General features: G+C 40.3%; 1 protein-coding gene across 2 annotated transcripts; it reads right to left on the bottom strand.

Annotated features, from left to right (window-relative positions):
* Positions 1 to 574: 574 nt before the first annotated feature.
* On the bottom strand, positions 575 to 13963 carry inpp5jb (inositol polyphosphate-5-phosphatase Jb). 2 transcript variants are annotated; one of them, XM_024275870.2, is made up of 13 exons: positions 13352 to 13963; positions 8822 to 9314; positions 8443 to 8550; positions 8185 to 8293; positions 6334 to 6450; positions 4433 to 4608; positions 4082 to 4193; positions 3898 to 4007; positions 3584 to 3785; positions 3366 to 3503; positions 3196 to 3279; positions 3012 to 3116; positions 575 to 2879 (listed from the first exon to the last, which is right to left on the bottom strand). In XM_024275870.2, exons 2-13 carry the CDS (start codon positions 9307 to 9309, stop codon positions 2562 to 2564), a joined length of 2067 nt encoding a protein of 688 aa, XP_024131638.1. In that variant the 5' UTR covers positions 9310 to 9314; positions 13352 to 13963; the 3' UTR covers positions 575 to 2561. The 2 variants fall into 2 exon arrangements, with proteins under 2 accessions (XP_024131638.1, XP_036069509.1); XM_036213616.1 differs by lacking the exons at positions 8822 to 9314; positions 13352 to 13963 and adding an exon at positions 8667 to 8789.
* Positions 13964 to 14783: the final 820 nt, after the last annotated feature.

Genomic DNA, 14783 nt, shown 5'->3' with positions numbered 1-14783 from the left:
CTTTTTGCTGTTGTTACTTGGATCTATTGTGTTTGTCCTGCAAGCAACTCCATTCCTGAGCAGTGCTGCCTCAGCGTCCCCCCATCAGCATGAATTTGCAGAATGGACATTTTCATTTCAAAGGCTCAAAGCATGATGCAAGATTCCCCCAGTGTTGCTCTTTGCAGGATTTGTTGAAAACCTGCACCACCACGAATATTTTTCAAAATACTGTTAGATAGTAATTATTTGGTGAAATACAAGATGTTTTTATTTCCATGCTGGTAATCAGCTTTTCTTGCACAATTTGGGGATTTCGTGTGTAAAGTCCTTGCAGTAGCAGCCTTTGTACTTGAGAGATTTTATATGCTCAAATTTGGGGGAAGGTTCAGAGAGCCAGAGTGCAAATGCAGGGCATGACGTCTATTTTTAGGACATCCACCTCATTTACTCTGTAATAATGCACATTCATGCTTACATGCTGCTTTAAATTGTATTTTGTATTTCTAAAACTATGAAAAAACCTCAAACAAGTAACTTACAATAAATTTATTTAACCCAAACATTTAGTAAATAATAATAATAAAAGAACATACATGGTTGAAATATTATTTTATTAAACAAAGTTTCACTATGTCTTTAGGTTCACAAACAGTCCATAAACAACTCTCTTATCTCTGGTTTGATGATTTTACAGAGACAAACCGTCACAATAAACCTTTATATCATTTTTTTTGTATCATCATTATTTATAATTTCAATTACAGTTATACAAATACCAGTAGACTCAACAATCTCAACCCTGACAATAAGAGCAACACCTGATATCAGAATTTACAGAAATGAAATCAAGGTAACACATCTGTCATTACATTTCTATAGAGGAGAAAATATCATGATTTCATGATATTTTCCGATTTTCACTGAAATAAAGCTTTGTCGCTGCCCAGCAGAATTTTAAAATCATTTAGATTTTGAATAAGAAAATAAATAGATAATTTAACTAAAATATATGTGCATATATACATGTATATCTGCATATATACATGTATATGCAAACATAGATATTATACTAATAATATACTATAATATACTTTATATCTCATGTTTTTAGCCACACATTTACAAACAGAAAATTCAGTATACATGTCACAATAGAGTGTCACCATGTGTGACTGTATTCCTGAACAGATGTATCTAAATACTCTAAAGAACTTTTTATAAAGATTTTTTTGTTGACAAAGGTCCAGCAGTTTTTTCATTTCAAGATAAGGAAAATCCACAAATGCACCTTGAAAACATTCAGACATTTTTCCGTTAAATGCAACTGGAACTACCCTGCGTGTATTCGACAAACATTTCTACTCCAGTTAAAATTTGTTTTCTTTTCAGTAAGTTTCACAGCCACAAACACAACAAAGATGGTTCAAAAATAGCACTTTTACGGCACAAAACCCACGGTACCGGAATGTACAGAGTGCTCGGTGGCAAACCATGCAAATGCAGCCACACAGCAGTCGTATTAAGTTGTTTAACACCCACCCTCCCAACACACACACACACACACACACACCGTCCCAAAACACACACATGTGCAGACCTCCAGCACAACATACACTAATGGCAAACAACAGACGTACACACTTAGGTCACAGCTACGACAACGTTCTACACTAACCGTCCAAAAGTACAAAGATGGTGCACAGGTCACACGGTAACAATGTAACACCACTGTTGTGACGGTTGTTACTTTCAGCTACTCACAGGTGTCAATGATGGGGGATCAGAACTTGAGAGAAAAGAAAAGTCAACCAAAAAGTAACAAAACTATTAATAATTTTAGTTATTATCTCCCATAATTATAAAAGATGGTACACAACAACAGAGCATCACATCACTTAGAAACAACTCCAGGCTGTTTTCTGTTCAGTTCTGTGTAAGTTTAGAACTTGGTCTTGCTTTGGGTTTTGTTTGGGGAAAAAGGAGGTGTGATTGACTTAAAAAAAAGTTCCGATTTGACAGCTGTACCGGGTCAGCTGTCATGGCGTCTCACCGCCACGACACCCCGCTGAACTGATATGGCAGTCTATTAAAAGGCTTGGTGTACTACCGTGCTGTGCTTCCTAAATTCTGTCTTCACCTCCTTTGGTTTAGCTCTGTTTTATGCACCAACAGGATACAATTTGGAGATGATTTAAACCTTTTTTTTTTGCATATCGTTTCCAAAAGCAGGGAATGTTCGCAAGGCTAGAATCAAACGGGATAGCCGTCTCCTTATGAATTAATAAGTTCATGATCTCTGAGTAGTTGATTCATGATGTATGTCCCTGTACTATCAACACCTGAGACTATACAAAGATACAGAAGACGGACTAAAAGTCACAGAAAAAAATCAGGAACAGAAAAATCCAAAAGCAAGAAACTTTCACTCAAACCAGAAATCTGTTCTGTTCTTCAACAGCATGTTATGAAGAACAGTTCACTTTGTAAAAAGATAACATACAGTCTAGTGAATTGATTTAAAAAAAATGATATCACAGCAACATGTAAGGTAATGGCAACAAACAGTAGGTTCTGGAGTTTCACACTCCTGAATCTCCTTTGTTTTTGTCGGTTTCTGCAGAAACAGACTGCTGATCGGTGCTGCCCTCTTCTGGGGTTTTGCTAGATTTGCTCTTTGCTGCAGCACCATCGGTAATTTCAAGCTCCGTCAGCTTGGCCTGTGCAGGGCTGCCGGAGCGGCTACGGGAGCGGCTGCCGCTTCGATGGCCGCGGCGTTTGCCCTTACGTGGACTCGAGCTGCGGGACCTCATCTTCATGACAACAGTGCTGTCATCTTCTGAGCTGAAGTCGGAGCTGTCTGATGAGCTGCTCTCATGTTCTAATGACGGAAGCTGAATCTGAGGATGAAAAGGGAAGAGAAAAAGTGTCAACTCCCGGAGATGAAATAATAAAAATATAAAAATAAAGACCAGACCCTCAGCTATAATAGCCTTTGATTGCCTAAACTTAGAAAAAAAGGTTATGATTACCTGAAATGGTTCTGTTACACCCACAATGGTGCTCATGTTGTTGCTATAGTAACCCAAAATATAGTCCCCTGAGCCTTTGGGCAATTCTTCCTCTGTAAAGGTTACCTGGAAAAGAGTTACTCAGACATTTATCAAAAGTGACAAAAAAAATTCTTGAGCAGAATTCTGCACGCATCGGGTTTACCTCATGTTCTTGTCGAAGAAAATCTGCCTCCTCCTGCTTGGCCCAAACGTAGCCCACGTAATCTTTGGGGTGCTTAAAACCCACCTATAGGTTTAACAGAAGCAGAAATTTATAAAACATGTGTATTTAGATGTTATACGTTAAGACAGTTCTACATTATGACAAGGTACCTTGTACAGTCCAATCCAATCCCAAGAACTGCGAGAATATTTGGGCGCCACCTTGAAAATGACTTTGGCCTCAGCCACACTGTTCCACTCATCCTCCACTATGATGGTGACCAGAGGAATATCCAGTTTGTATGGAAACTACAACCAAAAATAGATGATTCCCATGAAATAGTTTTAATTTCTGTTAGTCATTAATTCTAAAAACTGAAGGGTCCCACCTGCAAGGTGAAGATGGAGGATACGGGTTTGTGGTCACTGATTGTGTATTCCATGTGGCTTTGGTAGAAGTGCTGTGTCACTTTGGTCCCGCTGGTCAGCCCCGAAAACGAGCCACGCTTGCCGGAGCTCTGAGCGGCCGGCGCGGTGGCTCTCAGGCGCCACAAGATCCTGTCGGTCCACGCTGGTTTACGCTTCTTCCCACTGAGATGTTTCAAGAAACAGAAAAGATGAGCAGAAGAGACAAAAATAATAATAAAAGGTTGGCAAAGAGCTTTGTGGGAGCATGTTTTAAAGCTGCCTCAGCTTCACCAACCTTGTGTCATAAGTATTTGTTCCAACGTCGAATTTATAAGTGGGGGGGAATTTAAGCGGACCTTCGTGGAAACCCTCCAACACAGTTTCGCTGTCTTTGGCCATGTTGAGCTGTGGAAAATGTAATCTAATTTAATTAAGTTGACAATATTTGAACAGTAATTCCAGTTTCTATTTAAACTTACCTGATCTTTTTCCAGAAGTGCAGAGAACTTGTTATTGTCAATGGCTGACTTCACAACTTGTATTTCCAAGTCATCAATGCGAAAATTAAGATCTCCAAACCAGAACACGACACTAAAAAATAATAATTAGAATGTGTCTTTTTCTTTCTAAACTTGTGTCTATAAAATAAAACCCAACATTTTTATCAAAACTGAATCATGGTGGTGAGGTGTAACTTCAAATGTAGCATTTTTAACACATTTTTACTTAACAATATTTTATCACACTAGTAAATATTTCTTACAGAGGTAGAAAATGAATTATAATTGACCAGAGAACGACTGATGATGCCCAATGGTGTGATAACCTACTCGTGGTCGAGAACCCCAGTGGCAGCCTGCCCCTCAAACTGCTGCTGTTGTAAGATGCTCTCGAAGTCTTCCATGCGCTGGTCAGAGTTTTCCATGTGAGCCGGCAGGTGGCAGTTGACGAAGCAGACGGTGTGGCCAAACACCGACATGCGGGCGCTCACGCCACCTTTATTCCCCTGCAACACACTCTGCAATGTCAGATCCTAATGCCAATTTCCTAAAGTAAAGCGTGGAAGTGAAAACTCACTAAAAGTTTTGATGAAATGTGAGCAACTTCAAACAGAAACAATTTCAATAAAGTTTAAAACCTAATTTGAAAAATAAAAGGAATAGATATGTAAAAATTCAATTGATTTCAGTTTATTTTTAGCATGAAATAGAACACAGCGAGTTCGGGTTTATAACTCATTTCACACTTTCAGTAAAAAATAATTCAGAAAAAAAATAAAAAAATATATATATATATATATATATATATATATATATATATATATATATATATATATATGTATATATATTCTGTCATGGTTTTTGTGTTCATGCTGCAGCAGAACAGAACATTTTCTTTTTTTTTAATAAAAACAGCAAAGATTCAGCCAGAGCTTTTAAAGTGAGAGTTGCAATTCCAGTAACTGCACAGCAAAACAATCCTGCCAATTCTAGCTTAAATGGATATATTTTGATTTGTTATTACTTGCATTTTTCAGTGTTATTTTTTTGTCAAAACTCACAAAGTTTTTTTTATATAAATTAAGGAAGTTTTTGCTATTAAATAGTCGTTTGTTTTAATTTTTGTGGATGCAAATATTTGGTTTCTTATTTTCACAAAAATTTGAAAAGCATTTTATACTATAAAGGAAGAGTGCGATTTTCATTCTATATTCAGGAAAATATGGAATAGTGCAAAGTATTTTTTTTCTTTATTTTGAATTTAGATGCCAAACCTGTCCAGAGTGTACCTCACCTTCCCCCATCAGTACCTGGGACAGGTCCGGGTGATCCCGAAAGGAATGTAGCAGTTTAAGAAAATGGATGGATGGATGTGAAATGTGATCCCTAAAAATGTCTCCATTTGGGAAAAAATAAAGGGTTACAATAACGACTACCACATAGGGGTGTGTATTGGTAAGAGTCGATTCGATACATATCTCGATACAATACGTATCACAATATATCGCAAGACTGTACCAGAACAATTTTTCACATTTTTAAGAGGATGATTTAGAAAAAAACACTATCTGAACATCATTACGTCTTTCATTGTAATACAATTGTAGAAATCATTTTATGTAATGATCATAACATTAAGCATTTAACTCAGATCTAACACAAGCTGATTCTCACAAGATCTTGCTGTTGTTTTGGTCACAGTGTAAAGCTGCTCAAAGAGGCTCAGTGTGCTGTGCTGCCACCTAGTGGTTGGGAGTTTAGGTGGTAAACAAAAGTAAAACGCTGAAGGACACTTAATGTTTCCTCTAATATCTCCAAAAGTAATTGACCTACATGGATGAAACTTTTGCGTGTATGTCGGACAGAAGGTCTTTAACATTTGCAGCTGTAAAATGTTTTAAAGTGGCATTGCTTTCAGCAATCATACGCAATTTCATCAAGGAATTGCAAAAATCAATTAAATATCATCTTGTCCGCATTTTTAAATCGACACAAGTGTCGCCAAACAAAAAAAATTGCAATATATCGCCAAATTGACTTTTCCCTACACCCCTACTACCACACAATAAATTAAAAGATGTTTTAATGGTAATAAACACCATGTATAAGAATTAGATCAAATTGTCTGTCACTGCAATAAAATAAACTGGTCCTTTTTTTTTTGAGTCCCTCTGATACCTCAAATTTCCATGTCAAAGTGCTAATCAAAGACCAGCGTGAGGCTGTCTCACCCAGTAGCCCCCCAAGCCTGTGCGGGTGGCTTCAGTCTGGACTCCGCGGAGGAAGGGCAGATGGAAGTATTTGGCAAATACCAGCAGCAGCAAACCTTGCATCCTCTGGGATGTCACCTGAAGGAAAGTCAGATAGGAAGTACAAGATGAAGGTACCATTTTTTAACATTTATTTGTATTTTAGTTCTATTTTCTGTCAATTGATTTAAAAAATGCACCGAAAATTATTTTACAGCTTGTGGTCTTCTCTCATTGCACTAACAAACCATTTCAGGAGAAAAGCCTGCAGTGCAAACTTTTGCTGCTCAGCTCTTTCAGTAGCCAGCTTCTGCTCATGCTTCATAACCCTATGCAGATTTTGACATTTGTGCTCTTCTGACATAAAAAAAAACATTTATAATTTGCAGTTCTAAAAAAAGAGGGGCAGGAGTTTGGCATCTATTTGCTAAGTGAAGCAAGTGTTTGCACGGTATGTCAACCCCATTCCCGGACATGGATGTTCACCCCTCCCTCATCCCCTGTCCAGTCATTTACATTCCCCCAGCTCCTAACTGCAGTCTGAAGAGGCACAATCACACCCGGACAGCAATCCCCTGCAGGCACGGCAGAGGCATACATGTCCACGTGACAAAACCCCCTCTTGCTTGTAAACCAAGATGATATTTGAACAACTTTGTTGCGTAACAGATTCTACTGAACCGTAAAGGCGACCGACGTTATTTTCTGGTGTGCATGTGGACGGGAGCGTGCACATCTGTGTGCCACGCAGAGGAGGCAGTTTTTCCAGTGGCATTTCCTATCAACATCACAGAAAGCCGACCTGCATTTTAGCAAAGAGCAGGAAAGGTACGCAAATTCAAAGACGAGCCATTTGAGAAAGACATAAAAGGAGTTGTGCACAGGTGTGCGTTTGATATTGTGTATCAATAGACACAAATGAGGAAATCTAAGTAGCTAATGTGATGTAAACACCAATGTGGAGGCAAAACAACAGTTAATTCCAACCTGTCAGATGAGTACAGAAGAGCATGAGCAACGACATTTTGATCAAATTGACTAATGATCAAAAAACGGATCTGCAGTGATGGACTCAACTGTATTGCTCCAATCTAAAATTGGGTCAGGGTGAGAAGTCTGGTTAAAACAATGTTATCACCAAATGACTCCACATTGTCCTACAGATATAACCGTGCAGCCTTCCTGACTCAGGAGCTCGACAAACTCGTACACATACCTGCACTAACACCCACTGGAAGGAAGCACACCGGGAATGCACGTCCACACAGTTTCAACAAAGCTCAAGCGGACCACAAGATGCCCCCAGGGCAACATCACTCTCACTGTCAGAGGCCCATCAAGACTGTCAGCGACGCAGCCCAAAAATAAAACAGCAGCCTGCGAGTTCGTTGTCTGGCACTTTCGGCTTGACAGCTGATTCATGGCTCCATGCACCAACTGAGCCAAGCTTTGATACAGACCTGGCCAGTTCTACATCTTTCACAGCCCTAGAAAATACAGCACCGCAAAAAATATGCTTTCTTTTCTACACACGAGTGGCTCTACTGGTGAGTTTAAGACGCAGTGTTAATAATAGGTGCTATATGAGCATGTGCTGGCACAAAAACGCAGTAAGATAAGATCAAGAGTTAGTTAAGAGATTGGTTTTGCATAATCCGCGGGGCAAACAGCAGAAGATAGGCTGACTTTACAAGCCTGCTTTAAAGCATATCTTTGTGCGTTGCTCTGGAAACAAAACGAGCCTAAACAACACCATACAGTAAACACCACACAGTAAATTCAGCCGTTTGGGTCTTTAACATGGATGGATGCTTGAAAAAAAACATCACTGACCAGCACATATCCAAACGGGCTGAGTCTCTCCATGCACACCTCGCTCCACTGGTCTGTGAAGAGGACGTCTTTCAATCTTTTGTTAATCATAGAGTTCACTTCCTGCAGACTTTGAAGAAAAAAGAACAGAGTAGCAGGGTGAGCAGTAGGTAAACACTGAATTTCTTTAGAAAACTGAGAAAGATGTGAAAATCTGAAGAATTATCTTCAGTATCAGACTAGTGCACACAAACTGAGAATTGGGAGAAAAGCTCTTACCCGATGATGTACATGTCTGTGTTTCCATCACCCACGTTCAACCCCAGCAGAGCAGTGATGTCATCAGGAGGCTCGGCGGAGCCCACATTCCAGGTGATGATGTGAACTCTGATGGAGGAGAAAAACAACAAAATCCTCTTTCAAATGGTTTACAGATCTAGTCTCATTTCATAATAGATGTTATATATGGCATTGGATTATTATTCATCGTTTCAAATTCCTACATCCATTAGAGTCAGGCGTGATTCCACTCAGAGAAAGTTGAAGAAATTCAGGCTGTGTGCTGAAGATAAGGTGTCTGAACTGTCTGAGAACGAGGGGCGATGGAAGCCTGCTGAGACATGAATGTCAGGACACACACGGAGATGAGGAGACTTACCGGAAGTCTTCCACAGTCTGGCGCTGCGTGTCAGCGGTCCCCGCCACAGACAGGGCTCTCTGTGCGTGAGGAATCAGGTGAGCGGGCACAGGCCTGCTGGCCGGCGGCTGGGGGACGGAGGCCGCCCTGACAGGATGGTGGTGACCTGCACCTTTAGGACCAGACTTCACGCTTGGTGCCGGGGTCTCGCCTGTGGGTTTGACGGGCGCAGGGCGAGAGGGTTTGGGGCGGCTTGCTGCGATGCCATCAGGCGTGCTCTCCTCCTTGTCTGCTGGTGGCACCGGTTCAGTTTTGGGTTCTGAGATGTCTACAGAGCTCTCGACTCTTGGGCTCCTCTGGGGCCTCCGAGGCCTGTGGGGAACTGCAGGCTGGCCGCTTTTAGAGTCGGCATTTGGATTCATTGTGTTTGATGACACAGATAAAGGCTCTGTGCCGCTCTTTGTATTGTCTTCTGGAGTCTGGCTTTGGCTTGGATTATTTTGGTCCATGATTTCTGCAACAGGAAAAATATAATTAAGCTTTTGTGCCTTCAGTTTGCATCCCAACTATCACCAAGAACAAAACTAGTTTTTAGTGGACACAAATAATGAATAAGATACAGATCAGTTCAGCTGATCAGGTAAGACTGTTATTCAGGTTCCCATCAACATGAATTTTAAATAATAATTCTTTCCAAAGCTTCAGAAATGTTTGAGTACATCTGCATAAAGCATATCAGCTAAATAAAAACAACAAACATGTCAAATGACAGCTAAAAAACAGGAAAAAGGGATAATCTCAACCCCATTTGGATGAGAATTTGAAAACCACAATCCTCTAGATTTGCCTAAGCTGACCGTTGGTTCTCCAGGAAGAAAAGAGAAGCTCAGTCAGTTGGTATCAGCTCACAGCACCTGTCAAAGGCAAACATATGGAGCTGCTGGATGGTCCAGATAATGCAAAACAGCAAAGGAGCTTCAGAGAGGTCAGGTGCATTCATCACTGTATGGTTAATGCTTGGCATTGGTTTCTAGTTGAAATTCCATGTGCAACCTCTGGAGGTGAAAGAAATAAATATAAATGCATTGTAAACTCTTAAATGTGTTCACAACTGAAAATAAAACATTTTCTCCAGTGACAGCAAACTGTCAATTGATGTCTAACATAAAATTGTGTTGCCATGGAAAAGGTTTCTTTGTGCATGAATGCATTTGATAACACCAACCAAGCTGCAAACTTATGAGAAAAGAAAAAAGGTAACAAAGAAGTAAATGATGGTCAGAGTTAAGCCAAACCCTTTCCCAGCATGGCTGGAATCACATGTCTCCTCTGTGCACATAGAGTGGGTCAGTGGGGACACAGAATCAACAAAGCTCTTGTGATTATTCACATGACCTTGAGAAGATGGAGGCCATGCCTCTCGTGCAGAAATGAGAGCTGCCTCTGTGCCTAGAAACATTCAGGTCCTTCAATCCACCTGACATTTGGGCATCATGATTTCTAGAGATCCGTGTGCTACAACTTGTAGAGAGGAATTGTGAGAGGGAAGAGAGGAACGGGGTCCACGTGGGAGTGGGAGTGAGCAAAACGAGCCAGGGAGAGCGCTATGGATAGCCAACCAAAACAGCCCCTTCAGTCACAATTCTGTCGCTGCAGAATGTCTCTAAATCGATTCCCTCACATTTCCCTGTAGCTCTGTCTATTTATTCAAGCTTTAATCCCTTTTTTGTGGCTCTTATCGTTCCATTTTTGAGAGCCTTTCTTCCCCAAGCTTCATTATTCCTGTATGAAATCATGCATAGAGCCAAATGTGATTTTTTCCGCTATTAATATTCCTTGGATACAAAGTTTCAAACCTAAATTCTGCATCCTCTTTCATCCTATCCAAGCTCTGTGAGGTCACACCTCCTTTAAAGCGCTCTGTATTGTCTCCTTTCAGCCAATCCCCTCACAGTTCCCATCAATGACGCAAACGTGCCTCAGTCCCAACATCCCAACATAATGAGCGATAATGTGTGTTTGTGAGGTCTGCAACACAGCAAAAAAATAAATAAATAAAAATAACAGGCAAAGGAGGAGAGTGATGGAGTGAAAGCATGCACAGAGGGATCTGGACACACACCGTTTTTGTGGGAACGGTTTCCTTTTCACAGATCGCGACTGTTAACATGTGGATGCTCCTTCAGAGCTGAAGGAGCAGGAAGGATGTCGACCAACCCAAACAGAACACTCCCACCAGCCGTCTTGGCTCTACTGAGGGGGATTCATTGACAACATGGATAGTTATCAGTGGCTGACTCAAACAAAAGCAGAGACGCCAAATCATTCTAGTCAGACTATCTGCATGTTTTATTCATGCTATTTTGTTAGCTTGGCATGACTGCGTTGGACCGATTCCAGCTGCACTCTGCTCTCCTCCGTGTTTATTGTTAGAATCATGGCCAAGAGGTGCGTTGGTGATGAGTGCCTCCAGAACCATATGCCCCTGTGAGAGGGATACTAATGATGACCGGGACAGAAATGACTACCACAGCTGTAAATGGCTCCTCCGGGGTCCTAATGCAACGGTGCATCCCTCTCCTGTCTCCACAGGGGCCCAGCTTTCTGATCGGGCCGCAACCCCGACTGCAGCTTGTCAGAAAGATTGTGCTGCAAGTCCGACACTCAAGAAACATGCTGACAGCACGCCGTAAAATGGCTGTGCTGCAAAAACGCGCCTTTCGAAAGTGACAAAAACTGCTAGATAGAAGTGTCACTGGAAAGATGGCGAGAACAACATCCTGGTCGCTCAACAAGAGATTTGCATAAACGAACTCTTTGTACAAATGCAAATATTTGCTTTTTTCCAGTGTATCCAGTATTATACTCATGCTATTCAATTAGCCACAGTCAATTCAAGAGAGCCAGGCATTATAGCAAAAAAAATAAAATAAAATCTCCAATTTTTTCACCAATTTCTGATTTTAAATCAATTTTTTCCCTCCCATTAAATTTTTTTTGCAAAAATTACAAATGACAGAATATATAACAAACTATTTTATTTTAACTATCTGTTGAAAATTGGAAGTTGGCTTGATCACAAAAAATAAATAAAAACAAGACGAAAAAAAAGGTTTGCATCACAATGTGTTCTAAGCTAGAGCATCTCATAAAGAAAGACACTTCTTCCACTTGACAAAAATCTCTGTTTCAGGTGCTGAAATAATTTTGTTGCCTTCAAACTAATTTAGTAGAGGTGTAGAGAAAAATCGATTTGGTGATATATCGCGATATGTTGTTTGGCGTTACTTGTATCGATTTCAAATGCTGACAAGACGATATTTCGTTGATTTTTTTCCACCTAAACCTCCGACTGCTAGCTTGAGCAGCTCTACACTGCGACCAAAACAACAACAAGATCTCAGGGCTTGTGTTAAATGTTCAGTCAGCCTTGTGGGTTTTGTTGCTTTGAGACATATTATTATAAGGAAAACATATTATTATGAGACATGTTGTATTGTACATGTTGTAGTATTTACTTGGTATGGGTACCAAACAGAAACTTTGTGCCACATTGCTGCCAGTATCAGTATATCGTTGCAGTGATTAAAGTTAAACAAAATGAATATTACCATTTTATTACACTATAAGACATATTAAAATACAGGTAACGTTTTTTTTTAAGTCGTACTCTTAAAAAAAGTGAATAATTGTTCTGTACAGGATGTATCATGATGCGTATCGTATTGTGAGACACGTATTGTATCGGCAGGCTCTTGTCAATATGTCACAAAAGTCACTAAACTGAACCAGTTCCATTAGAGGAAACGGTTCCTGTTTTGGGAAAAAGCACCTCGTTTGCCATTTGAACATTTCCGTGTAGTGAGAAAAGGGCAGACTGATCTTACTAAGAACAATGACAGCCCAAGAAACCAGGAAGAAAGGAATTGTGACTTTCCCAAAAATAAATCTTCTTAAACAAATTGAAATTCATCAATAAAATCGATTTATTGACTGTCAGTCATAGTTTCTTCCTCAGACATGTTCATAAAGCCCATAAAGATGCAAATATTTCAAACTAACTAGAAATACGTCCCTGTCATGTAACTGATTAGCCATTTTTTCTGATTACACAATTTAAGACAATCTATTCCAATTGTCACATATAGTAAAACAGGATCCGAGCAGCAGGATCTCTGCCCTAGTTTCCTTTAGAAGGACAGCTTTTCATAGCAGAAAAGAACATGAAGGTCATTGTAAAAACGGGTTGTGTTTAGCATGAGATCTTATCTCAGACCCCCATGCTGTCAGAGTCTGCGCGTGCTTGTGCGCGCATGGATGTATGTTTGATCCAGCAGCAGGGCTGGAGGGCTGGCTGCAGGTGCAGGAAGCTGGGAGGCTTGTTTTCAGTTTTGAAGCAGGGAGCAAACAGCACACCACCGACATAAGCAGATTCCATAACAACACATGATCATGCAGGATGAGTCTTATTTTGAAAAATAAAAATGAATGATGATTGTTTTGGAAAATTGGTCTTGACGCATGCGTGATCTGATTAATCATCACCTTTACCTGTTGGGGTTCTTCTCAGCAGATATCTTTTTCTGTGCAGGTGAGGAGCCTTGATGAATCACCAGAAGTTAAAGATTCACTCACAAGAAGAAGAAAAAAGCGGAACTTTCTTCTGCTGCTGCCTCCTAGATGGAACCATACGCATCTCCGCGCTTCCTTCTTTCCTTTCCTTCCTTCCTTGATGGGGAAGGAGAGGCGGGCAGGTGGTTTAGGAGCGATGCTGACGAGAGGGTCGGCTGCAGGTGGGCTACAACTCCAAGGAGCGCGTGCGTTTGTCTCCTCGGTTCAGTGAAAACACACCGGCGGTAGCAGCAGCGCCCCTTCGTGCCCTTCAAATGACGGACGACGTCCTGGACGGACGTGAGCGAGCGAGCGGCCAACGCCTGACCGCCGAGCAGACCGACTCGGAGCTCCTAGAACTGCGACGCACAGAGAGGACTCATCGTGCAAACATGACTTCCGCTTGAATGCAGACAGCTCCTTCACATTATCCGCAGGAATCTGTAAAGCAAACAGCGGCGTCCACACAGGAACAACACTGCCTCCTAGCGCCGGATGTGGGAAATGAGTTAAAAATAAGTCATGGGTGTTTGAGGGGTTACTACACCACTGGCTTCTGACCTTTATGTTGTCTTGAGTTTGAATTAACAATGTTTTAAAAAAAATAGCTTTTTACAAATTTTTAGTCAAAATATCTGATTTTTATGATAGTTTTATCAAAACATTTTAAGGGAATAACGACTAATCGATTAATCAATTTCTATTCCTACAATCCAACCAGATTGATCTGTCTGAGACAAGCTGTTAAACGAATCAATGTATAACTTTATGAAATTGTTTCAAAATGAAATACAATTATTGTAAACATATTGGAAAGTACCATATGGATGGAGGCATGGTAGGTTTATTTTACTAAAATGTAAAAACAATCAAATATCACAGTCGACAACACATGGGATGGCAGCAAAAATGTATAAATTTATCATTATTACAGTCTAATGCGTAGAAACAATTTGAGATTTCTAAAGACATGTGACCATACAGTGTGGTATAATGTTCTAATATGTTATGAAACTAAAATGTGAATGAATTTGCCATTAGTTCATGTTTACTTGTTTGTTTGTACACATATTGGTATTTAATTTACACTTGATAATCTTGCAAGAAATACAAGGAACTTCACTGTTCTCTTAGAGTCATGCTGGTCGAATTTTTGGCTAAAGTTGACCTGGATCGATTTTGGGTCAGTGAATTGGATTGTTCAAAATGAATCAATATCATCTATGAATCGTATTGTCAACCCCAAATTATTTGACTTGAATTGATGCTACAGTTAATTGTTACATCTCTTATTGCAACCCATTTCTCCCTGGAGCAGTGGTTTTCAGTTCAAGTTATGTAAATTCGTTGAGGTACATGATTGCACTTCAGG

This window comes from Oryzias melastigma, linkage group LG9 (assembly GCF_002922805.2).
Source record: "Oryzias melastigma strain HK-1 linkage group LG9, ASM292280v2, whole genome shotgun sequence".
In the NCBI taxonomy this organism is placed as follows: Eukaryota; Metazoa; Chordata; class Actinopteri; order Beloniformes; family Adrianichthyidae; genus Oryzias; species Oryzias melastigma.
The sequence above is the reverse complement of the archived record's forward strand: the minus strand, read 5'-3'. Positions and strand labels throughout refer to the sequence as shown.